Here is a 27,030-nt window from a genome sequence, read left to right as displayed (position 1 = left end):
TCTGTCCCAGCTTCCCAGTGAGATCTTGGTGCGGGGGTTTGGGTAAGTTTGCGCCTCGCTTTTCTCCCTGAGCCGGGCTCTTTGGAGGCTCAGTACCGATTTCAGGGACTCGGAATTCTGGGACAAGGTACCTGCTCTACCGGGAAGAGAAACTAAAGAGGAAGTAGTTTTAACGGAGTGCCCATCTTTCTATTTTAGATCTATGAAGACTTTCGACATTTCCTTTTGATGTGGTTACAAAAAAAGATGGGACACGGAGCATTTATTCAGTATATTTAAGTTTGTGCACTCTAAAATTTACACATTTCTAATAGGCCTAGGTAAAATTGGAAATTAGTTTCAGATTGTGAGAGTGTCTTTACTAGGATATTGGGCACAGCTTTAAAATGTCTTTTTGTTTGTTAAATCGAGTATAATTATTAAAAATTAAGGGATATTTTATGTTTAAATTGAGGTAATAAAAAACGTTCTTAACATTTTAAGAATATGATAGTGTGTTTCTAATGATAACTTTTCCTTTTATCAGTTTCATGCCAGGCCTGGGCATTTTGTGAACTTGACAAGCACAAGCAAATGCTCTACTTCCCTGTGTTCGCCAGGGCCACTTTGAAAGTATGATATATAGTTATTGTTGAAGCTTCATAATTACTGTTCCTCTTCTGTGCATTTTAAATTACTTGTGTTTATCTCTGTTTTTGCATTTAGACATCACATTCTAATTACCTATTTTTCTTTTTCACTAGATTGTGAATTCCAACAGGCATATGATTTAATCTTCTCTGTAGACTCCGAGCCTGGCACGTAGGAGAGGCTCAAATGTTTATTTGAATGAATAAGTTAATAAACATATTTAGACACTCACTATGATACATTGGACAGAGTTTTGTTAATGTTTTAAAAACTTGAAAATATTCTGATCTGGGTTTTATACCCATGGATAAATTTGCCTTATATTTGAAACAAAGTCTGTAGGAACTTTGAGTATTACACTGTAAAGAATATGGTTCTTTCTTTATGGTCTCTTAATCCAAGAAATGACATCAGAGGGTATTTCCTGTTGCTTTGTCATACTTAGCAGCTCAGCTGAAACATTAATGGAGTGAGCATATGAGAAATGTGTTTACCACTGAAGATGTAAAGCTAAAACACAACTTATTGTAAAAGTGATAATGTGTATTGAAAAAAATTAAGACAATATAGAACAGTACAAAAGTGACTGGTGGGAAGAGGAACCTCAAGTTTTGCTACTTAGAAGTAACCCAAACATTTTGTTGAACAAACTTCTAAACATCTCCCTATATATTTACATGATGCCAATACATATTTTATGCTGTATATGAGATCATATATCTAATTTTTTAAATTAGCGATGTGTTGTCAGTACCTTTCCATGTTAGTACTGGAGATGTTTCATTTTGAACGGGTTTATATAGTGGTGGGATTCAGCTGGTTCGCACTGGTTCAGGAGAACCGATACATAATTGTTGAGTTCTGCGAACTGGTTGTTAAAATGGATTCAGGATTCTCTCTGAGATAGGCGCCTGGGCAGCTGCCCGAGGTGGAAATCACAAATTTACATTCCTTACTCTTTTTTTTTTTTTTTATAGAGACAGAGAGAGAGTCAGAGAGAGGGATAGACAGACAGGAATGGAGAGAGATGAGAAGCATCAATCATTAATTTTTCATTGCGACACCTTAGTTGTACATTGATTGCTTTCTCATATGTGCTTTGACCGCGGGCCTTCAGCAGACTGAGTAACCCCTTGCTTGAGCCAGCGACCTTGGGTCCAAGCTGGTGAGCTTTTTTGGCTCAAGGCAGATGAGCCCGTGCTCAAGCTGGCGAGCTCGGGGTCTTGAACCTGGGCCCTCCGCATCCCAGTCCAACACTCTATCCACTGCGCCACCGCCTGGTCAGGCCATTCCTTACTCTTTTTTAGCATTCCTCTGCGCAACAGTGTGTTCTAAGCGCCCATAATAATGTTCGTTCCGTCCACAGGTGAAAACAATTGCAAGAGGACGCCAACCAAGAAGCAATATGGAAATATCTTAAATAAGTTTTATTGTTTTTTGTCAGGTATTATTTAATTTTTTTCATTAATTTTTTTTTTTTCTTTTTTCTGAAGCTGGAAATGGGGAGAGACAGTCAGACAGACTCCCGCATGTGCCTAACCGGGATCCACCCGGCATGCCCACCAGGGGCTACGCTCTGCCCACCAGGGGGCGTCGCTCTGCTGAGACCAGAGCCACTCTAGCGCCTGGGGCAGAGGCCAAGGAGCCATCCCCAGCGCCCGGGCCATCTTTGCTCCAATGGAGCCTTGGCTGTGGGAGGGGAAGAGAGAGACAGAGAGGAAGGAGGGGTGGGGGTGGAGAAGCAAATGGGCGCTTCTCCTATGTGCCCTGGCCGGGAATCGAACCCGGGTCCCCCGCACGCCAGGCCGACGCTTTACCGCTGAGCCAACTGGCCAGGGCCATCATTAATGTTTTAAAATTCTTACAGTCTAGTGTTGTATACTTTTATTGTTCTTATTTAAGTATTAAATGCATGAAATATTAAACTACCTTTCAGTATATTGGTTTTTTATACTTAAAACAGTCATTAGGACAGAGAACCGGTTGTTAAATTATTTGAACCCCACCACTGGGTGTATAATATTCCATCTTATATACATACCCTAATTTTTTAAATCCAAACATGGAATGGTGGGCATTTTGGTTGTTTTCATCTTTTTCACCTAAGCACACTCTCTGTTAATTCTTTTTATTTTATTTTATTTTTTGTATTTTTCCGAAGCTGGAAACGGGGAGGCAGTCAGACAGACTCCCGCATGCGCCCAACCGGGATCCACCTGGCATGCCCACCAGGGGCGATGCTCTGCCCATCTGGCGTTGTTCTGCTGCAACCAGAGCCACTCTAGTGCCTGAGGCAGAGGCCACAGAGCCATCCTCAGCACCTGGGCCAACCTTGCTCCAATGGAGCCCCGGCTGTGGGAGGGGAAGAGAGAGACAGGGAGGAAGGAGAAGGGGAGGGGTGGAGAAGCAGATGGGCACCTTTCCTGTGTGCCCTGGCTGGGAATTGAACCCGGGACTTCTGCATGCCCGGCTGACGCTCTACCACTGAGCCAACTGGCCAGGGCCTAATTCTTTCTGTGAATATTTTTGCATACACATGTGAATGTCTCCTTGGGGTAAATTCTTAGGCATTTCTAAGTTAAAGAGAATGCTTATTTTAAACTCTTTCATGTCCTGTATTGCCTTCCAGAAAAGTTGCATCCATTTTGTACTCACCTCAAGTAATGCATAAGAATACCCATTTTCTCACACCTTTGAAAGTGCTGGGTTTTGTTCATTTAAAAATAATCTTTACGAAAAAGAAAATGTTTTTTTTCTTTTACATTTTAAAAAATTCTTTTTCCAAATAAGAGGAGGGGAGATACAGAGACAGACTCCTGCATGCACCCCAACAGGGATATACACCTGGCAAGCCTTGTCTGGGGCTGATGCTCTGCCCATCTGGGGCCAAGCTCATGGACTGAGTTATTTTTAGCATGTGAGGCTGAGACTCCACAGAGCCATTCTCAGTGCTCAGGGCCAGTGAGCTCGAGCCAATAGAGCCATGGCTGCAGGAGGTGAAGAGAGAGAGATAGAGAGAAGGGGGAGTGGAAGGGTGGAGAAGTAGATGGTCGCTTCTCCTGTGACCAGGAATCGAACCCAGGACATCCACATGCCGGGCTGATGCTCTCCCACTGAGCCAGTCGTCCAGGACCTCCTTTCCTCCTTTTACATTTCTTGATTACCACTGAGGTTTTACATCTTTCATATCTTTCATGTCTTTATTGGCCTGACATATATTTTGATGTTTGCATTGTAGCTCATGGTTAACAGCTCAGAGAGAGAAAAATTTGAGGGAAGATGGATGCAAAAGCTCGAAATTATTTGCTTCAACACAGAGAAGCCCTGGAAAAGGACATCAAAACATCCTACATAATGGATCATATGATTGGTGATGGAGTTTTAACAGTATCAGAGGAGGAGGAAGTAAAAAATGAGGTAAAACCCTCTGAGCAGCCTGTGCTTTCTTTAATTTGTTTTTAATTGATTGATTTTAGAAAGAGAAGAAAGGAGAGACAGAGAAAGAGAGAAACATTGATTTATTGTCCCACTTATTTATGCATTCATTGGTTATTCTTTTTTTTAATAATCATGCAGTTTTCATTTATTTTTTATTTTTTATTTATTTTTATTTTTTATAATTTTTTTACAGGGACAGAGAGAGAGTCAGAGAGAGGGATAGATAGGGACAGACAGACAGGAACGGAGAGAGATGAGAAGCATCAATCATCAGTTTTTTGTTGTGACACCTTAGTTGTTCATTGATTGCTTTCTCATATGTGCCTTGACCACGGGCCTTCAGCAGACCGAGTAACCATGGGTCCAAGCTGGTGAGCTTTTTTTTTTTTAAATTTTATTTATTCATTTTTATTATTAGAGAGGTGAGAGAGAGAGAGAGGAAAGAGATGGAACAGAGGAGGAGCAGGAAGCATCAACTCCCATATGTGCCTTGACCAGGCAAGCCTGAGGTTTCGAACCGGTGACCTCAGGGTTCCAGGTCAACGCTTTATCCATTGCGCCACCACAGGTCAGGCAAGCTGGTGAGCTTTTTGCTTAAGCCAGATGAGCCCACGCTCAAGCTGGTGACCTCAGGCCTCGAACCTGGGTCCTCAGCATCCCAGTTCGACGTTCTATCCACTGCGCCATCGCCTGGTCAGGCTCATTGGTTATTTCTGTATGTGCCCTGACCAGGGATCAAACCCATGACCATGGCATATCGAGATGATGCTGTAACCAACTGAGCTACTTGACCAGGAGTCTGTGTTTCCTATAAAATTTTTAGAATTTATTTTAGAACTTGTACTGGTTTCCACTAATTTGTTGCAAGCATATTATTTGCAGTATACTAAACTACTACTTTTTTTTTTTTAGTCCACTCAACAGCGTCGAGCAGCTATGCTAATTAAAATGATACTTAAAAAAAATAATTATTCCTACATATCATTCTACAATGCTTTACTACATGAAGGGTATAAAGATCTTGCTGCTCTTCTCCAGGGTGGCCTTCCTGTCATCTCTTCTTCCAATGGCAAAGATTCAGTTGGCGGAATAACTTCGTACGGTTTGTATACATAATACCTTCTATCACGTTGCTATCACAATGGTACATAGCTGTAGTTTGGTCTTATTGTAGATAGAATCTGCTGAAGAGACTGATTGGTCACTGAAAAGTGCATATGAAGAAATGTTTTCCAATCTAAACAGTTTTATTTGTATCTATATTAACTCATATTTTCTTGTTGCTCAGCGAGCTATCTGCTGCTGAGGTAATAATAGATATACCCTAATTTTTAGAAACAATAAAACAATTTATAGGCCTTTATTCAAGTTTTTCTCCAGTTCTGTGTTTATCAAGTTTATGCATTGGGAAATATAAGAATCTTTAGAAATCTTAGTTCTTGAAAGGGATTATGTATGCTTTCCTTTACACTTTCCTTCCCGTTGTTAATATGAGAGAGATTGGAGAGCCAGAGAGAAATAGGGTAAGGGCCGGTACTGATGGATATTTCCATTGTCTGTAGCCATCTTAAAAGGTACATGTTCACTTTTGTTCCAGGTTTTCTGAGAAATCAGAAAGTTTAAGTTAATAAGCTAGCCACATTTTCTTCTCTTGGAAATTCTGAAGCTAAGGCCTCAGCCTTACCTTATTCTCTTTGGTTATTATTGAGTAACATTTTCAGAGTTCTGTTCATGCTTGTTTTGCTTTGGATTTCAGTAAGAACAGTCCTGTGTGAAGGAGGAGTACCGCAGAGGCCGGTTGTTTTTGTGACTAGGAAGAAGCTGGTGAATGCAATTCAGCAGAGGCTCTATAGACTGAATGGCGAACCGGGATGGGTCACTATACATGGAATGGCAGGTTGTGGGAAGTCTGTATTAGCTGCAGAAGCTGTTCGAGATCATTGGCTCTTAGAAGGTAAGTTTTGATTACCATGTGTTGTTGGCTGGTGAAGGAGATACTCTTTAGGCATTGTATTAGTTCTCTGTTGCTGCTGTAACAAATTTCCAAAAATTTGGTGGCTTAAAATAACACAGATTTATTATCTTATAGTTCTGGAGGCCACAAGTCCAAAATAAATCTTTTTTTTTTTTTTTTTTCTGAAGCTATTGTAGAAACCCGGAGAGACAGTCAGACAGACTCCTGCATGCGCCCGACCGGGATCCACCCGGCACGCCCACCAGGGGGCGATGCTCTGCCCCTCCGGGGCATCGCTCTGCCACGACCAGAGCCACTCCAGCGCCTGGGGCAGAGGCCAAGAAGCCATCCCCAGCGCCCGGGCCATCTTTGCTCCAGTGGAGCCTTGGCTGCGGGAGGGGAAGAGAGAGGCAGAGAGGAAGGAAAGGGGGAAGGGTGGAGAAGCAGATGGGCGCTTCTCCTGTGTGCCCTGGCTGGGAATCGAACCCGGGACCTCCGCACGCCAGGCCGACGTTCTACCACTGAGCCAACCGGCCAGGGCCCAAAATAAATCTTACTGGGCCAAAAGCAAGGTGTTAGCAGGACTGAGTTCCTGCGGGAGGCTTCAGGGAGAGTTCTTTTCCTTATGTTTTCCAGCTTCTAGAAGTGGCTTGCATTTCTTGATTCATGGTTTCTTCCTCGGTTTTCAAATCTTTCTCTTGCTCTCTGACCTTTGCTTCTGTCATCACATCTCCTCTGACTTTGACCTTCTTGCTTCCCTCTTATGAGGGACTTTGTGATTACAGTCTCACAAGGATAATCTGGGATAGTCTCATCTCAGAATCTGTAATTGCACCTGTGAAGTCTCATTTGCTGTGGAATTGGATATGGACATCTTTGAGCGGCCTTTATTCTATCTTCCGTAGGCATGATTAAATTTGAAATTAATTTTCAACCTAGCCTGTCACAATGAGACTTGGCTAGCCAGGCCAATAAATTCATATATTACCAGATGGTACGTACTTATTATCATTGGAATGAGGCTAGTTCCCTTATATCTTAACAATGGAAGGAACTGTAGAGTTGAAAGAATCTTGAAAGGTTATATCTCTGCCTTTAAGGCGGTACTAGACTTAAACCCGTCAGCTGAGTGTCTTTTGGCATAGAGTTCTGTGGGGAAGGAGCTTCTTAGAAACTCAGTTCCTTGCCTGACCAGGCGGTGGCGCAGTGGATAGAGCGTCAGACTGGGATGCGGAAGACCCAGGTTAGAGACCCCGAGGTCACCAGCTTGAGCGCGGGCTCATCTGGTCTGAGCAAAAACTCACCAGCTTGAGCCCAAGGTCGCTGGCTTAAGCAAGAGGTTACTTGGTCTGCTGAAGGCCTGCGGTCAAGGCACATATGAGAAAGCAATCAATGAACAACTAAGGTGTTGCAACGCGCAACGAAAAACTAATGATTGATGCTTCTCATCTCTCCATTCCTGTCTGTCTGTCCCTGTCTATCCCTCTCTCTGTCTCTGTAAAGAAAAAAAAAACAAGAAAAAAAAACAACTCAGTTCCATTAATGACTGTCCCTGTGTGTGATTCTCCCATGAATTGGCATGCTGTATTAAACTATTCCATTTCTGTAATTAATTTTATCAGTTGTTTATCTTTAAGAATAAAAATCTCTAGTAACTTGTCTATCTTATGGTAATCCCCAAGAAAAGTAAAAATTGGGAGTTGACTATAGCATCTGATAGGTTTGTGGGTGGGTTTTATAGATTTATTCGATATCTGGTGATTGACTCCTTGCTTCAGGTATTCACGAATTTGGTAATATCTGAGAGTCTACTGTGGTGCTTGACACTGCTTTGGGCACTGGGGATCCAAAAAGAAGGTGTGGTCTGTGCATCTAAGGAATTTACTCGCGTCCTAGTAGGGGAGGCAGACACGTAAACAAATTATGATATCTGTGACTAATTGAAGAGTAGAAACAAGTATAAGGTACAAAGTTAGAACGAAGGAAGGAGGAGTTATTTTTCTAGGGAAAGAGGATGGACAAGACAGGCTTCCTGAATGACATGACATTTTAGCAGAATTTGAAGGAAGAAGAAAAGTTTGCCTGACTGGGTAGGGAGGGGAGAGTACAGAAGGTGACAAGGGTATTGGTTAGTTATTGGAATGGGGAAGGGCATACTGTACAGAAGAGGGTTTAGGACATCTGACAGGTATACTCCTGACCTTAATGAGTCTCATAGGTTCTCAGGTATTTGTTAGGAATAGTTACATAGCTCCCCAGTCTTTGGTTGCCTCCGTTAGTGCATTCTAGGGGAATTTAAGTACAGGACAGTTCTTGATTCTAGTTGTTAATAACTTTTTAGTTTGTAATACATAAGTAGCTGTTAAAACCTTTTATGATGAGGTGGCAGATGAATGGAATAAATGTCAAACCTCTGCTCTATTTGGAAAGGTAGAGGGTAGGGCACATCTGTTGTACACACACGGCTTTATTTGTACTTCAAGCCTTTGTCAGCAGTGTTGGTCTTACTCTTGTTGAAAGTCTCCCAACTGCTCGGCCCTGGCCGGTTGGCTCAGTGGTAGAGCGTCAGCCTGGCGTGCGGAAGCCCTGGGTTCGATTCCCGGCCAGGGCACACAGGAGAAGCGCCCATCTGCTTCTCCACCCCTCCCCCTCTCCTTCCTCTGTCTCTCTTTTCCCCTCCCGCAGCCGAGGCTCCATTGGAGCAAAGATGGCCCGGGCGCTGGGGATGGCTCTATGGCCTCTGCCTCAGGCACTAGAGTGGCTCTGGTTGCAACAGAGCGACGCCCCGGATGGGCAGAGCATCGCCCCCTGGTGGGCATGCTGGGTGGATCCTGGTCGGGCGCATGCGGGAGTCTGTCTGATTGCCTCCCGGTTTCCAGCTTCAGAAAAAAAAAACAACAACAAAAAACAAAAAACAACAAAAAAGAAAGTCTCCCAACTGCTAAAGCCTGGGTTTTACCCTTTGTCATTATAAAGAAGTTTCCTGGGACTCGACTCTATGCAAATCTCAGGGCCAAGGATTGATTTTTAAAAAAAATTATTTTTATTTTTATTTTTTATTTATTCATTTTAGAGAGGAGAGGGAGAGACAGAGAGAGAGAGAGAGAGAGAGAGAGAGAGGAGAGACAGAGAGAGAGAAGGGGGGAGGAGCTAGAAGCATCAACTCCCATATGTGCCTTGACCAGGCAAGCCCAGGGTTTCAAACCGGCGACCTCAGCATTTCCAGGTCGACACTTTATCCACTGCGCCACCACAGGTCAGGCTCAAGGATTGATTTTTATTTATTTTTATATATATATATATTTTACCTCTATTGCAAAATTGATCACCAAGGATATTTCAGGATGAAGTCATTTTAAGTTCTTTTAGTGTGAAGAAATGAGTTTTTCTTTCAATATTATGATGAATTTCTTTTAAAATATATATTTATAATGTACTAATTTATAGGGTTAAAAGTGTGCCCCTGAACTCAGTTTAAATTGATTATTGGGTGAATTATCAACTTTAGTAGTTAATTGACCAATGACTTATGGAATTATTTGCCCAGGAATGATGGTATATAAAATGTACTCTTGGAATAGATTTTAACTATTTTGTTTTGAGAAAATGTCAGAGATAATAGCAATTTTCTGGTGCAAAGTGAGCTTAATTCACATCCCTCATTTGCTTTTGTGAGAGCGCAAGTGCAGAGGGTTGAGTTAGCGTAATTATATTTTTAGTTCACAGCCCTTATTGTATTAGGTCTGTATAAGACTTAGCTTCTTGCTGTATTTCCTTTTAAAAATTTCTCATTCTCATTTTTCTTTCCCTCCTCTAAGAAAAAATACACTTCTTCTATGAGCCTCCTCTACGTAAATACATTACTTCATTTCTGACACCACAAGTGTGAGTTTTCTACAATTCTTCAACACCAGCTGGGTGTCCTCTGGTTTAAACTCAATTCTGACACTATCTATCCAGAGTCAGCATCAGATCTCTCTGGTTAAGGGGTCAGTCCTACAAGACGCCCCTCACCCCCTGCCTTTAGATGCCAGTTGCAATTCCAGATTGTTACCTGCACTTCTGAACAGAGGTTCCTTCCTCATGGGTTTGATTAATTTGCTAGAGCAGCTGACAGAACTCATTTTAATGACTGGATCACTGGTTCACTATAAAGGACATAACTTAGGAACAGCCAGATGGAAGAGATGCGTTATAACAAAATGTGTGGGAAGCAGTAGAGCCTGTGTGCCCTCTCTGGATCCGCTTCTCTCCCCACACCTCCTTGTGCCTACCTATCCAGAAGCTTTCTGAACTTGACCCTTTGGGGTTTCTATGGAGGCTTCATTACATAGGGATGATTGATTAAAACATTGGCCCTTGAGGATTGAACTCATTCTCTAGCCTTTTTCCCCCCGAGTTTTAAAAGAATGGAAGCTTTCTCTAGAGGCTGTCTACTGATTTGCTTCTGCTTGTCCCAGGATTTCCTTGATGCTATTAGATGATTAATTGCTACCAGGGTAAACCTCATGTGAAAGTAGGACGAAGTTTATTTTTTCTGAATAAAGGCAATTTTTCTCTGATTTCGTTTCTCTGAATGAATTATAGAAATCATCCAAGGCTAAATTGCTCCCTCTTGTGCCCATAGTCAAGATGTTTAGATTCTTTCTGAAATGTGGAATATATGCTTCAGTATTTAATTATCATTGTGTGATGGTAGGAGTTTTTCAGATTTATAGGTCATTTAGTCTGTATTTTTAAAGCTAGTTGTGTTTTATTTATTTTTTCTTACATATGTTTATAATGCCCTCATTTATTAGTTTTAAATTCAGGAGAGAAAGACCTTGGATGTAGGTAATAGGTACTTAATTTTGAATCTAAAGAATTTACTAGCTAGCTATATCAGAATACTTTCTTTGCTTTGTCTTTAATCCTGGGATGATTTTTAAAAATTTTAAATAGAAAGTATAAATTAAAATAAAAAGGAATCTTAGGAGCAACAGGTATTTTACAACTCTGTTTTAAATATTATAGTAGTAATATTTTCATTTAAAAAGAAGATAAAATTATTTTCACTTGCCCTTCTCCCCTTTCTCCTAATTGCTTCACCACAGATAATCATAGTTAAGAGTTTAAAGTGAATTGTTCCAAACTTTTTCTATGCATTTACAAACATGTACACCTGCAGAACGCAGCTACAACACTAAGTGAAACCAGAAAATGAAACCAAAATCAGGAATTTACTGCTTTGAAGCTGTTGACTTGCACTGATGGAAGCCTAAGAGAACATCAGGAAGCTTTTAGGATTAAGCGTAAGACTGGCACTGATAATCAAACTGTGCTTCACAGAGCTGTCTTTACCTCACTTATCACAGAGTTCTCTATCTCCTGGTCACTTGTTAGCTTTTAGATTCTTGTGCAGTTACTACTCAGTACATTACCAAATTCTGATCTAGGTCTCCTCCTCTCATCCTCAAGACTTTTCTGCCATACCCTGTAGACTTCCTCCTTTCTGATCAGGAAACTCCTCTCTGTCAACAACTCTTTCTAGAAAGTTAATGACAGTGACCTTTCTGCCACACTCTTTAGACCTCTTCCTCTCTGATTAGGAAATTCCTTTATGTCAACAACTCCTTCTGGAATGTTTGTTTGTTTATTTATTTTGATAAAGAAAAAGAGATGAGAAGCATCAACTCTTAGTTGTGTCATTTTAGTTATTCCTATATACCTTGACCAGGAGGCTCAAGCTGAGCCAGTGACCCCTTTCTCAAGCCAGTTTCCTTGAGCTTCAAGCCAGCAACCTTTGGGCTTGAACCAGCGACCCCAGGATCAAGTTGATGAGCCCATGCTCAAGCTGGCGACCTCAGAGTTTTGAACCTGGGACCTTGGCATCCTAGGCCAATGCTCTATTCATTGTGCCTCTGCCAGTCAGGCTAGACTGTTTACCTTTTTGCCTTATCTGAAACTGGGCAGTTCCCTGGGGGTACCACCTTCTCCATAGCCTTCATCACTGGTGTGACAACTCTTTTTTCTTTTTTTTTTTTTTTTTTTGTATTTTTCTGAAGCTGGAAACGGGGAGAGATAGTCAGACAGACTCCCGCATGCGCCCGACCGAGATCCACCCGGCACGCCCACCAGGGGGCGATGCTCTGCCCCTCCGGGGCATCGCCCTGCCGCGACCAGAGCCACTCTAGCGCTTGGGGCAGAGGCCAAGGAGCCATCCCCAGCGCCCTGGCCATCTTTGCTCCAATGGAGCCTTGGCTGCGGGAGGGGAAGAGAGAGACAGAGAGGAAGGAGGGGGGGGGGTGGAGAAGCAAATGGGCGCTTCTCCTGTGTGCCTTGGCCAGGAATCGAACCCGGGTCCCCCGCATGCCAGGCCGACGCTCTACCGCTGAGCCAACCGGCCAGGGCCAACTCTTTTTTTTTCTTTATATCCCACATACTTCACCACCAGGAAGTGGGTAGATATTATTGTTCTCTGTTGCCTCATTCAGACTTTTAATACCCTTCTCCATCTAAATTAATTGTCCTTTGAGGTTCATTTCTCTAATTGTTCCCAGTTATGTTATTGCCCTCTTAGTCGTTGATGATTGGTGTTCTTAATTATAAACTTAAGCTCTTTTCTTTTGTCACTCATAGTGATTTTGATATCTGTGGATGAGTCATCCAAAGTGTTAGGCTCTCACTTCCTTGACTTCTTTATCTTCAGTGACATTTTCTTCACTCCCCATCAGCCATATACTTCCCTGGACCCTGGCCCGAACCCGGGTCTTTATCATTATCAGAAAGGATACCATTTTTGAAATCTTTTTTTTTTATTTTTTTATACAGAGACAGAGAGAGAGATAGACAGGGACAGACAGACAGGAACGGAGAGATGAGAAGCATCAATCATTAGTTTTTCGTTGCGCATTGCGACACCTTAGTTGTTCATTGATTGCTTTCTCATATGTGCCTTGACCATGGGCCTTCAGCAGACTGAGTAACCCCTTGCTCGAGCCAGCAACCTTGGGCTCAAGCTGGTGAGCTTTTGCTCAAGCTGGCGACCTCGGGGTCTTGAACCTGGGTCTTCTGCATCCCAGTCCGACGCTCTATCCACTGTGCCACCGCCCGGTCAGGCTGAAATCTTGATATAAACATGCTTTTCTACTCTTTGCCTATTTCTACCTATTCTGCTCTGTAAGTTGACTGCTACAGTTTTATGACCTCTCAAGACTTATCCATTGATTTCAAATATCCTCACTGTTTATCCCATCTGTCTTCTCCTAGGCTTGGGCCTTGATTTTTATTTTTACTGCTCATTATTCAGTTGCTCCTTAGCACGTACTCTTGGCCCTTAGATTCTCCTGTTATCTTGAGTGAAAGCTAATTCCTTCTTTATGCTAGGAGATGGAGTAGGGATTCTTTCTTACACCCTGTTGCTTCCTTTTTGCTGGAGAGAATCACCCACTGAGTTTCAGTTTAATTTCATGATCATGCCTGACCAGGCAGTGGTGTAGTAGATAGAGCTTTGTCCTGGGACGCTGAGGACCCAGGTTCAAAACCCTGAGGTTCCCGGCTTGAGCATGGGCTTGCTGGTTTGAGGTAGGGTTACTGGCTTGAGCGTGGGATCATAGACATGACACCATGGTTGCTGGCTTGAGCCCAAAGGTCACTGGCTTGAAGCCAAGGTTGCTGGCTTGAGCAAGAAGTCACTGGCTTGGCTGGAGCCCCCTAGTCAAGGCACATATGACAAAACAATCAATGAATAACTAAGGTGCTACAACTATGAGTTCATGTTTCTCATCTCTCTCCTTCTCTGTCTGTCCCTCTGTGTCTATCTCCCTCCCTCTCTCTCACTAAAAACAAAACAAAGATTCATGATCATAAACTTCGGCAGTTTTGCCAGGTTTACTTAGTGAATTTGTAACCGTTGCATTGGGGTTTGTTGGGTATAATCAGAAAACAACATCACTCTTTTTCCTCATTGTTTGTTCTTAACTATTTTTTGGGACTGATTCTTTCACTGGCCTTGTACAGTTTCAGAGTCCCCATATCACTTCCAAGTTTTAAAAACTTTCACTTTGGAATGTCAGTTCCTATTTAATATGTACTTCAAACTTCATATATATATGAAGTTCTCCCTTTCTCAGAGGGTCCTGCCTCAAGCTTTGGAAACCAGCAGGGGAAGAAGAAGTTCAGATGGACATTACAGGTGCTTTCCAGCTTTTTCCTCCTGCACACAATGCTGCCATGAACATCCTTGTGAAGGAAGAATAGTTTAGAAGTTAAGCATTGATGCTAGAGTTTTGAAATCCTATCTCTGCTTTATTAGCTGTGTAATTTTAGACAATTATTCAACCTTTCTATACCTCAGTTTCCTCATCTGTAAAGTTGGGGTAATAATAGTGTCTGCCTGATACTCTGCTATGATGATTAAATATAATGTGTAGACCTATGAGAATAGTGCTAAAAAATGTCATAAATATATCTTTGCTCATGTATACAAATATTTCTTTTGGTTGATTAAGTTTTTAAAATAGTGTTTCTTTTTGTACTTAATTATTATTATTATTATTTTTTTTTTGTATTTTTCTGAGGTTGGAAACAGGGAGGCAGTCAGACAGACTCCCGCATGCACCCGACCGGGATCCACCCAGCATGCCCACCAGGGGGCGATGCTCTGCCCATCTGGGGCTTTGCTCTGCTGCAATCAGAGCCATTCTAGTGCTTGAGGCAGAGGCCACAGAGCCATCCTCAGCACCCGGGCAAACTTTGCTCCAGTGGAGCCTCAGCTGCGGGAGAGGAAGAGAGAGACAGAGAGGAAGGAGAGGGGGAGGGGTGGAGAAGCAGATGGGCGCTTTTCCTGTGTGCCCTGGCCGGGAATCGAACCTGGGACTCCCACACGCCAGGCTGACGCTCTACCACTGAGCCAACCGGCCAGGGCCTATTCTTAATTATTTTGAATACTAGTAAGTAGATTGCCTTTTAGTGTAATGTAACTCATCTTTATTTCTATGCTTTGCTTTTTCTTATACTTTTATGAATTTGTAATAGAAATCTATGATTAATGCCACTCGTATGATCTAATGCTACTACTGTCCACCATATTTTATACTTAGGGGACCCCTCTTACATTTTTTTCTTTCTATCTATGGGGAGATAATTAAGTACAGTCTATGAAGGCCTAAGATTATTGACTCTTGATAAAATCTAAGTAAAGAAATATATGTATAAATATTTTCATTGATTTGAGAGAGAGAGAGAAGCATTAACTTGTTGTTTCACTTAGCTGTGCATCCATTGATTGCTTTTCATATGTGTCCTGACTGGGGTTTGAACCAGTGACCTGGGGGTTGAGCCATCATTCTTGGGATTGAGCCAGTGACCCTGGGGTCAAGCTTGCGACCTTGGGATCGAGCTGGCGACTTTGGCACTCCTGGACAACGCTCTATCCACTGCCCCACTGGCCAGGCTAGAAAAATATATTTCAAGATAGGCTATGGCTTAATTAACAATAATAATGATAACAGTCAACAGTAACAGTAATAATAATGTCCACTCTTATATAGTGCTTGTTAGTTCAAACCTTAGTATGTGTAAAGTGCTCTCAGATTCATATCACCAAGAAGTTAACATAGCCAATTCACATATTTTATAGCATTAATTTCTCAGAGTAACTCTGAACTAGATGGGGTAAACAGTCTTATTTCAGTATAATAAACAAGATTGAGGTTAAGTGATTTGCCAAAGATTTTATAGCTAGTAAGCAGTAGGGCCAGACTTGGACCTAACTTCTTACTTTAGAGCTGATCTTAGCCAAAAGTCTGAGATGTGATCTTGACTTCTTTCTTAAGTTTCTATATGAGAGCCATAATGAGTGAGATATATATTTCTACTCATTAGTGGTTCTCAGTCAGAGGTGATTTTGCCCACCCCCAGCTGCCATTTGGCAGTGTTTGGAGACACTTTTGGTTGTCATAACCAGGGAGCGGGTGCTTCTAGCATCTAGTAGATAGAAGCCAGGGTGGCTGTTAAACACGCTCCTCTGCACAGGACAGACTCCCACAGCAGTGAATGATCTGGCCCAGAATGTCAAGAGAGCTAGGGGTGGAGGAGCTATTGTACAGTGATGATTGATGACATAGGACAAAGACTGTGAAATTTTGTTTGGTAAGATTTCACTGATAAGCAGATTTTTTAAAAAAAAATTCAGTGAGAGGAGCAAAGGCAAAGAGACAAGAGTCCCGCATGTGCCCCGACCAGGATCTACGCGACAAGCCCAGTGGAGGGCCATTCTCTGCCCATCTGGGGTGTTGCTCTGTTGCTCAGCAACTGAGCTCTTCTTAGCTCTTGAGGTGGAGGCCATGGAGCCCTCCTCAGTGCCCGAGGCCAACTCTCCAATTGAGCCATGGCTGCAGGAGGGGAAGAGAGAGAGAGAGAGAGAGAGAGAGGCAGAGGCAAGAGAGAGGGCGTGGAGAAGCAGATGGGTGCGTCTCTTGTGTGCCCTGACCAGGAATAGAACCCAGGACATCCACACACCACACTCTGGGTTGATGCTCTCACTGAGCCAAACTTCCAGGGCCATGAAAAGCAGATTCACTCTGAACTTCAATTACTTCCCATCTTCAACTTTTCTTAGATTCAGGCTGTAAAGCTCAGTAATACCCTACAAGTAAAATTTATACCCTTAATCAAAAGAAGTTGAAGACATGATGATGAGATTGAAGATTAGAACACATCTGCTGCTTATCAGCAAAATTTTTGGAAGGACTCCTTGTTCCGAGGCCTTAAGGTTATTATTCTTTTCCTCACCAGGTTGTTTCCCAGGGGGTGTGCATTGGGTTTCAGTGGGGAAACAAGACAAAGCTGGGCTTCTGATGAAATTGCAGAATCTTTGTGCACGGTTGGATCAGGATGAGAGTTTCTCCCAGAGGCCTCCACTCAATATTGAAGAGGCCAAAGACCGTCTCCGCATTCTGATGCTGCGCAAATACCCAAGGTATGGATGGTCAAATTTAGTTAGTGTGTGAAGTCCCGGTGAGATTTAACTACTGACATCCTGAGAGCCTCATACCTTTTCTCGCTGTCAGCTACAGGGTCTGAGAAAGAACCATAGCTTTCCTGTTGTTCTCTCTTTTTAAAAAAAGTGGCTTCCACTGGCTGGAACTGCTACTTTTCTCTTCTTTGCCTGTGATGTACCGCATCATCTCTTATGTGCTGTAGTGGGCTCACAAGGTGAGTGGTCTTTGCTAGAAATGCAGACTTCTTACCTTGAATCTGTTGTTTCTAATGGATTAACATAGAACAAGAGACAGAGTAAATGTAGGCAACTGGTGAAAGACTGAGTCAGGAAGGATTTTTTATTTCAGGGGACCCTTCTACTGTGTTTTCTTAGTTTTGGGATATACATGTAACTTCTATTCTGCATACTTTGAGTTTTACTTAATTATTTCAATAATTCATTAATTCATTCAACAAATACGGATAAAATTATGTGCCAGGCACTGTTACCAGCTACTTCACAGTTTTCACTAAGCCGGAGGGTAGGTAGCAGCTTGGTTGCTGCTTGTGTTAAGGGTGTAATTGGGGATTCGGTCAATAGTTTGATTTCCGTGACCTAGTGGCCTTCTTTTCATTTGCCCATTTAAATAGCATTGAGTGCTGCACCTGGGTCAGTGCTGCGAGTACAAAGGCGAATAAAGCATTCCTTGGGAGTGTAAATCAGGCAAGAATTAGATGGTGTCACTTAGCTGTTGTTTTTTTAATATTCTTTTTATTTTTTAAAAATTTATTCATTTTACAAAGAAGAGAGAGAGAGAGAGAGGTGGGGAGGAGCAGGAAGCATCAACTCCCGTAAGTGCCTTGACCAGGCAAGCCCAGGGTTTCAAATTGGCGACCTCAGTGTTCCAGGTCAACGTTTTATCCACTGCGCCACCACAGGTCAGGCGGCACTCGACTGTTCTTTAATGCCTGATGCACCTGATGTGGTACACTGTCATATGTAACAGTTGCGGAGTATGGCAGTGATTCTCAAACTGGTGAGGGGTTTATATCAAAACAGTGAGTGAGAGGAGTGAGTTTTGGAAAAAGCCTCCTTTAGGTGATCAGGGTGGATGTCCACTACAGAGGGAAGCTCCCTGGTCCCTGGCTTTTTTCTCCTCCAGATCCGTCCATCATCTCTCTTCCCCTTCATAGTCACTGGTTTCCATTTTCCTGGAGGAAATAGAATTGAGATCACTAACCAGTCCCTTTTTCTGGCTCAGTAACTTCTCCCTAATCCTGCTTCCTTTTGCAAAATAAAAGGGATTTCTGTTTAGGAAAATATAACCACTCTCAGATGTATCAGATCAGGGCTTATAATGCCTATCATTTTTTTTTCTCTCTCAACATTGATTTGGTTTATGCTTTTGCAATTTTCCAACCTATGTATGTACCTAGAGTCTTTCTTTTTTTGTAGTCTTAAGAAGGAGTGTGCCATTCAGATAAAAATGCAAGTGTGTAATTATGTTATCAGGTGCTAGCTGTATATTTTCTCATTTGTTCTGGTGAGTTTAAAAAAGTTTTGGTGAGACCAATCAGGGTTGGCATAGAGGTTCTTTTCATTATGAGTAAGCAGACTGATTCCTTGGATTGAAACACTGCACTAGTGTACCAAATGAAAAATAATCTTGCTAGTGCATTCTGTTAGGTTGGAACATATGAAATTGCTCGCTTTGTAGGTAAAAAATGGTTAAAAACCATCATTGTTATATGCTTGATTCTGATGTTAACTGGAGCCCAGTTCTCATTTGGTTTTGGTGCTTCAAAACTGAATTGGGAAAAGCCCAATACTTAGTTCTTTTTAGGTACTGGGTAGCTGATTTCTTATACTTACAAACCTCTTTTTATAGCTCCCTTAACTTGAATGTATATTGGTTTTGGGTGGGAGAAATCCTTATTTTTTTTTCTGTTTGGATCACTATATGGGGGTGGGCAAAAGAAGGTTTATATTTTTCGTATGGAAAATAATATAACAATTAATAAGAAACAAGAATAATCTCTTGTGTGTTCGCAGCTGTAAACCGACCTCTGCCCACCCCTGTATTGTGACAGGGCTATAAGAAAGAAAAGAGGAAGAACCATGAGATGTCTATTCTCTATTCTTTCTTTTTTTTTATTTTGTAAATTAAAAAAAGTGGTGGCATTCTCCTTTTTTAAAGGAAGAATGGAAAGTGGTGGCATTTTCCTTTTTTAAAGGAAAATAATTATGATTAGTAACTTAATACAGTTCTTTTAATTAGGTCTTTGTTGATCTTGGATGATGTTTGGGATCCTTGGGTGTTAAAAGCTTTTGACAATCAATGTCAGATTCTTCTCACAACCAGAGACAAGAGTGTCACAGATTCAGTAATGGGTAAGGATTATTCATTTAATTTTCGGTACTTTTATAGTTTAATTCAATTATATTTAAATATGTGGCATACCAAATTACTTATTATATCTTGTGATTTTGCAGGTCCTAAATATGTAGTTGCGGTGGAGAGTGGCTTAGGAAAAGAAAAAGGTCTTGAAATTTTATCCCTTTTTGTTAGTATGAAGAAAGCAGATTTGCCAGAAGAAGCTCATAGTATTGTTAAAGAATGTAAAGGTATAGTTTTTTATTTTGTGTATGAGGGGATTATAGAGATGTTAATTTACCCTGATATAAATTAATGAATATGACAGTTTAGCACATGAACAACCAGAAACTTTGCAAAAATATTTACTGTTTTAAGTTCTCTGATACCCTAATTTTGTATAATGATATTTTGGTTTTCAAAAGCTTTATTTAGCCATTAAAATAATATTAAATAAACAGCTACAATATATTAGTGTGGAGACATGACCTCTCTGTCAAAGAATAAAAAGTATAGTGAGTCTGACCTGCAGTGGCACAGTGGATAGTGTTGACCTGGAATGCTGAGGTCGCTGGTTTGAAACCCCAGGCTTGCCTGGTTAAGGCACATATGGGAGTTGATGCTTCCTGCTCCTCCCCTTTCTCTCTCTCTCTGTTCTCTCTAAAATGAATAAATAAAGTCTTAAAAAATATGTAGTGAGAGTTTTAAATTTTTATGGTTGGAATTTTATAAAAATAGTATTCGATTGATAAGTAAAAATGGTTTATCTTAATTTGCATTTTTTACTAATGGAGTTAAACTTTTTGTTTATTGAATTTTTGCATTTTAAGAAATGATCTTTGTCACTTTTCTTTTGTAATAGAAGTATTTTTAATTGGCTTTTAGATACTCTATTGAAGCTATTAGCTTTTTTTTTTCAGATAGTTTCCCCCAGTTTTTTGTCTGCCTTTTAATTTCATTTATAGTCTTTTTGACATACAGAAATGTAAACTCTCATGTAGTTAAATCTGTCAGCACCTTTTCCATTGTTAATGCTTGGAAATACCTTCTTGTTTTTCTTTCTGCCATCAAATAGATACTTGATTTTGAGTTAATTGACTTAAAAGAATCTGAAACTTAGGAAAAATACTTGATTTGTATTCATTATAAAGCTTACGCATATCTATTTTAAAACTATGAAACTATAAAGAAAAAAACAAACTATTCATAATCTGATAATTATTAGTATCAGAGTATTTCTTCCAGTCTTTTAGGACATATAAAATTTTGAAAAAAGTATCAAGATTATAATGTGGTATATACACAGTTTAAAATCTTGTCCTTTTAATGTTACAAATCTTGAGCATTTTCCCATGGTAAAAAAAAATTACCAATGGCATAATATTGTGGTATACTTTAATTCAGTCAATTCTGTTATTATTTTAGATTTTTCATTATTTTAAATGATTCTGAGATGAATATCTTTAAATTAAATATTTCTTATTTCTAATGACTTTCTTAAAATAAATACCTTTAGGAATTTTAATTCATTTTAATTAATTCAAGAGTTAAAAATATTTTAAGGCTTTGGATAAAGTGCAGCAAAAAATCTTAGTGGTAACTCTGAAACGAGGCAGTGTTAACACAGTGACCTTGTTTGTTTGTGTACTTTTTAGGTTCTCCTCTTGTAGTGTCTTTAATTGGTGCTCTTTTACGTGATTTTCCCAACCGCTGGGAGTACTACCTCAGGCAGCTTCAGAATAAGCAATTTAAGAGGATAAGGAAATCCTCATCTTACGACTATGAGGCTCTGGATGAAGCCATGTCTATAAGTGTTGAAATGCTTAGAGAAAACATCAAAAATTATTACACAGATCTTTCCATCTTGCAGAAGGATGTCAAGGTGCCTACAAAGGTAATAAAAGACCAAGAATCCTCATCACTGGATATTTGTGGCATGTAACCTTTGATACAGTATCAAGGATGTTACCCCAGAGGACATTGGAAAGATAGGACCGGTGAGACGGAGTTGGTGGGGTAGCAGGGTCAGAAGTCCCACTGCTCTCGGTCTCGATCAGGGGTCAGTGTTGAACTGGGAGGGGTAACCTATTTCTCAGTGGTTCTAGTGAAGCTGGAGAAGCATGCCACTTCCTTATCTCTTCCTTTTTTCTGTCTTGAAGAATGGTTGAACTGCTTATGAAATCCTTTTTTTATTGATTTTAATTTATGGTGTTTACATAGATTTTAGTGTCCCCTCAAATGCATCCCCCCATCCCCTTGTTCCCCTCAACCTTCCCCTTGCCCCTCTCCTACTAACGCCCTCCCCCTTTCCCTCTAGGATTAGCTTTTCTGTTCTCTATAACACTGTGTTATGTGTATATAATTTCACCAATCTCTTTTCCTTCTCTAATCCCATCCTCTCATCCCCTTTCCCTCTGTCCACTTTCCCTCTGGTCCCTTTGATCCCGCCTCTGCCTCTATTCCGTTCCTCAGTTCACATTGTTCATTGGATTCCTCAAATGAGTGAGGTCATATGATATTTTTCTTTCTCTGCCTGGCTTATTTCACTCAACATAATAGTTTCCAGGTCCATCCATGTTGTTGCAAAAAGTAAGATTTCCTTCTTTATCATGGCTGCATAGTATTCCAGTGTGTGTGTGTGTGTGTGTGTGTGTGTGTGTGTGTGTACACACACACACACACACACACACACACACACACACACACACACATGTACCACAGCTTGAAATCAATTCTTATTCAGGTATTTGAGAAATAATTTTTTGTGTGTGTATTAAAACTTCCTCTGCAATTCTGGTCATTGTACTTCTGTGACATTTTAAAAGCTTAAAATGATTTTTAGGTGTTCTGTGTCCTCTGGGACATGGAAACTGAAGAAGTTGAAGACAAACTGCAAGAGTTTGTGAATAAGTCTCTCTTATTTTGTGACCGGAATGGAAAATCATTTTGTTACTATTTGCATGATCTTCAAGTAGACTTTCTCACAGAGAAGAACCGCAGCAAGCTTCAGGTACTTGCATCTCTGTGCATTCTTTTCTTTTTTTTTCTTTTTTATTTCTTTATGTTGAAATAATTTTAGACACAGGAAAGTTGCGTATACTTTCACCTAGCTCCCCCAATGTTAACTAACATCTTACATAATGATAACGATAATATTACTAATCTGCAGACTTTGACTTTTTCCAGCTTTCCCACTAATGTCCTTTTATGTGGTCCAAATCCAAATCAGGATTCCATATTGCATATAATTGTCATGTTTCCTTAGTTTCCTCAAATCTATGGAAAGTCCTCAGCCTTCTTTATCTTTTAAGGTCACTTTGAAGAGTACTAGCTAGTTTTTTGTACAGTGTTCCTTAGTTTGGGTTTACCTGATATTTTCTCCTAACTGGATCAAGGTTATATATTTTTGGCGGGAACACCACAGAAATAATGTTGTGTCCTTCTTGGTGTATCATATCAGGGTATTGATATATCTCAGCGAATTTCAATCTATTTCATTCCATGACACACATAAACTATTGATAATTACTAAAATTCAGCAGGCACACCAAAAAATATATTTTTTGCCAATCTGACAAAAAATAAAAAACAGGTATAATTTTGATTTATTCACACCAGACGGTTATTGTTGTGTTGGCTGTTGTCACTTTTTTATTTGGCAGTCTAAGAAAAGAGGTCTGTGCCCCTGACTAAATAGTCAGGTATTGCAGGTTTTAACAATTCTTGGGGCACACCAGTTGAAAACTGCCTATGTATCTTATTATCATTGATGTTACCCTTGATCACTTGGTTAAAGTGTTATCTACCAGTGTTTCCACATGAAGTTGCTATTTTTTCCTCTTGTAATTAATAGGTATCTTTGGGGAGATTCCCTGTACATTCTTATACAGCTTTGACAGCTAGAGTTACTGTAATGTTTAGGTTATAAAATTGTTTCTGTCCTCTGACTTGTTTCATGTGGGTTTCAGGATCTACATAAGAAGCTAATCACCCAGTTCCGGAGACATCGCCAGCTGCACGCCCTTTCATCAGACCAGGAGGACTGCATGTACTGGTACAATTTTCTGGCCTATCACATGGCCAGTGCCAATATGCACAAAGTAAGATGACTCATTTAAAAGTTACTTTCCTTTGTCTCACTTTTATTTTGTCTTTTGTTTAGAATTTTTTATTATTAAAAATATACTGCTCAAAAAAATTAGGGGATATTTCAAAATGAGTATGAAGCGATAAAAAAAGAAGCATTTGATTTTTTAAAAAATTTTTTTATTAAACAAGAACATCAGAAAAGCAAACTACAAGTCAAGGAAAGTTGTTTGATTATGCAAATGAGATGCATAATCAACTTTTATTTTATTGTGAAAATGCACTATACAAAAGGCTGCAAGTAGTACTGGAGTATCTGCCTGTTCTATGAGCCCCTAATTTTTGTGAGCAGTATAGAATTTGAGACTATGTAAGTATTTCTGTTTTTGGTACTATTTTTACCTACAGTGATTTGAAAGGGTTACTTTAGTAACTGCAATAAATGAACAACCTAAAAAATTCACTCTTTTCTTACCAGTAGCTCTTCTTTATAGGCAGTAGGAATTTGTTTCTAAGTTTTAAGAGGAAATGGAGAGTGGAGAATAGATTCATTTATTTTACAAATAGTTATTGAGTGCCTGTTATATACTGGTATAGTTATTCTTCGTGAGGATACGCTGCAGCCACAAAGTGCCTGCTGTCCTAGAGCTTACATTCTGGGGGATGACTCACAGTGGACAGATAAAATTACTGTCAGGGAGTAGTCACTGCTCAGAAGGAAACAGCATGGAAGGAAAAAGAAAGGGATGATATAGGGGTAGAATCGTCGTGAGTTGCTGATGAATTTGATATGCATTATAAGAGAAGAGTCACAGATAGTCGCAGTGGAGGGACTCGAGTTGCCATGAACTGAGGTGGGGATGTCTGCTGGTAGAAAAAGTATTTTTTGAGGTAGGGGAAGGTTAGGAGCTCATTTTGAGTATATTAAATCTGATAGACACATTAAGACATCTAACTGAAAATACTGAGCATGTAGTGGATATATAAATCTAGATTTCTGGAAATTATGGACTAAAGATAACATTTAGGAATCATTAGCACACAGATGATATTTGAAATCATAACTACCAACTTAACTACTAAAAATGTTAACATTCTGGAAAATCATGTCTACTTTGAGTAGTTTTTCTGTGTTTAGGTACATTATTCTTGGTTACAAAAATGGTGTTGGCCTGACCTGTGGTGGCGCAGTGGATAAAGCGTCGACCTGGGAATGCTGAGGTCTCCGGTTCGAAACCCTGGGCTTGCCTGGTCAAGGCACATATGGGAGTTGATGCTTCCAGCTCCTCCTCTCTCCTCTCTCTTCTTCTCTGTCTCTCTCTCTCCCCCTCTCTCTCCTCTCTAAAAATGAATAAATAAAAATAATAAACTTTAAAAAAACAAAAATGGTGTTATAGCTTATTTTTAAAAAAACGTTTAATAATACAGTTTATGTTTAATAATCTGCATTGGAATGAAGGTATAACAGTAAAATTAGTGCCCTACTTTACTTAACTAAACTGTAATTGTTGAACATGTAGGTGGTTTTTATTTTTTTGTTTTTTGTTTTTTTGCAATTATGATGCTGTAATGAATATTCTTGTTTGTCTTTGCACTTATATTATTTTCTCTGAAAATTCTTTGAAGTAAAATTAATGCATTAAAATAAATAGAAATAACTTTTGATATGTGTGATAAAGTGGCAGGATTCAGTTTCTTCTCACTTTCTTAGCCTTGTTTTTCTGGTGATTAAAGACAATGGTTTATTTTCCTTGGAAAAATTTAGAAAACTAAAAGAGGGAAATGAAGATCACAATTAGCAGTAGCTAATGCTTTTGTGGATACTTTTCTAGATCATTTTGTTGCTCAGATACATACACTGGCTCTTATATTTATTTAGTTGAATTTATTGGGGTGCAGGTTCAGGTGTGTGAAACAATAGAACATCATCTGCACACTGCATTGTTTGCCTACTGCTCCAAGTGAAGTTTTTTTTTTTTTTTTTAATTTTATTTTATTTATCTATTTTTAGAGAGGAGAGAGAGACAGAGAGGGAGAGAGAGACAGAGAGAGAAGGGGGGAGGAGCTGGAAGCATCAACTCCCGTATGTGCCTTGACCAGGCAAGCCCAGGGTTTCGAACCGGCAACCTCAGCATTTCCAGGTCGACGCTTTATCCACTGCGCCACCACAGGTCAGGCTCCAAGTGAAGTTTTTACATGTATATCTTTTTTTTTTTTTAAAGATTTTGTTCTTTGAATTTAGAGAAAGGGGAGAGAAAGAGAAAGCGGGGAAGGAACGGGAAGCATCAACCTCAATAGCTGCTTCTTGTATGTGCCTTGACCTGGCGAACCAGGGGTTTTGAACCTGCAACCTGAGCATTCTAGGTGGATGCCTTATCCACTGTGCCACCAAAAGTCACCCCAAGTAAAGTTTCTTTCGTCCCCATTCCCCCTGCTTTGCTCACCTCCACCTATCCCCCCCACACTTGTTCTTTAAAACCAAAATGGAATCATAATAGAAATGAGTCTTATATCTTGTATTTTTATTTTCACTTAATTGTATTTCATGGTCATCTTTATTTCTTTTGTGACAGAGAGAGACAGAGAAAGGGACAGATAGGGACAGACAGACAGGAAGGGAGAGAGATGAGAAGCATCAATTCTTCATTGTGGCTCCTTAGTCTCCTTAGATGTTCATTGATTGCTTTCTCATATGTGCCTTGACTAGAGTGCTACAGCACTCTAGTGACCCCTTTCTCAAGCCAGCAACCTTGGGCTCAAGCCAGCGACCTTGGGCTTCAAGCCAGTGACCTTTGGGCTCAAGGCAGCGACCATGGGGTCATGTCTATGATCCCATGTTTAAGCCGGCGACCTCAGGGTTTTGAACCTGGGTCCTCCATGTCCCAGTCCAACACTCTATCCACTGCACCACCGCCTAGTCAGGCCATGGTCATCTTTTTATGTCAGTTTGGATAGAGCAATGTAATTTTTAAAAAAAGATGTTATTTATTGATCTTACAGAGAGAGGAGAGGGTGATAGTGAGAAGTATCAACTCATGTTTGTTTCACTTTAGTTGTTCATTGTGTGCTTCTTGCTTCTCATATGTGCTGTGACCCAAGAAGCTCAGGGTTGGCCCTGGCTGATTGGCTCAGTGGTAGAGCGTCAGCCCGGCGTGCGGGGGTCCCAGGTTCGATTCCTGGCCAGGGCACACAGGAGAAGCGCCCATCTGCTTCTCCACCCCCACCCCCTCTCCTTCCTCTCTGTCTCTCTCTTCCCCTCCCGCAGCCAAGGCTCCATTGGAGCAAAGATGGCCCGGGTGCTGGGGATGGCTCCTTGGCCTCTGCCCCAGGCGCTAGAGTGGCTCTGGTCGCAATAGAGCGATGCCCCGGAGGGGCAGAGCATCGCCCCCTGGTGGGCAGAGCTTCACCCCTGGTGGGCGTGCCGGGTGGATTTCGGTCGGGCGCATGCGGGAGTCTGTCTGACTGTCTCTCCCCGTTTCCAGCTTCAGAAAAATACAAAAAAGAAAAAAAAGAAAAAAAAAAGAAGCTCAGGGTTTAGAACCGGTGACCTCAGCATTCCAGGTCTATGCTCAGATTGCCACCAAA

General features: G+C 40.7%; 1 protein-coding gene across 4 annotated transcripts in view; it reads left to right on the top strand.

Moving 5' to 3' along the window:
• Positions 1–27,030, top strand: part of APAF1 (apoptotic peptidase activating factor 1) — a 101,648-nt gene that overhangs the window by 589 nt on the left and 74,029 nt on the right. For 3 of the 4 annotated variants that reach the window (XM_066356959.1, XM_066356968.1, XM_066356984.1), the window contains exons 2-10: positions 3,869–4,047; positions 4,981–5,170; positions 5,825–6,022; positions 16,799–16,982; positions 19,264–19,376; positions 19,479–19,610; positions 21,015–21,253; positions 22,202–22,369; positions 23,328–23,459. In XM_066356959.1, coding sequence (XP_066213056.1) covers positions 3,910–4,047; positions 4,981–5,170; positions 5,825–6,022; positions 16,799–16,982; positions 19,264–19,376; positions 19,479–19,610; positions 21,015–21,253; positions 22,202–22,369; positions 23,328–23,459 — 1,494 coding nt within the window. In that variant the 5' untranslated portion in view covers positions 3,869–3,909. The remainder of the gene's footprint in view (positions 1–3,868; positions 4,048–4,980; positions 5,171–5,824; positions 6,023–16,798; positions 16,983–19,263; positions 19,377–19,478; positions 19,611–21,014; positions 21,254–22,201; positions 22,370–23,327; positions 23,460–27,030) is intronic. The other variant, XM_066356975.1, reaches the window with a different exon arrangement.

Source organism: Saccopteryx leptura, chromosome 1, assembly GCF_036850995.1.
Source record: "Saccopteryx leptura isolate mSacLep1 chromosome 1, mSacLep1_pri_phased_curated, whole genome shotgun sequence".
Taxonomy (NCBI): Eukaryota; Metazoa; Chordata; class Mammalia; order Chiroptera; family Emballonuridae; genus Saccopteryx; species Saccopteryx leptura.
The sequence above is the reverse complement of the archived record's forward strand: the minus strand, read 5'-3'. Positions and strand labels throughout refer to the sequence as shown.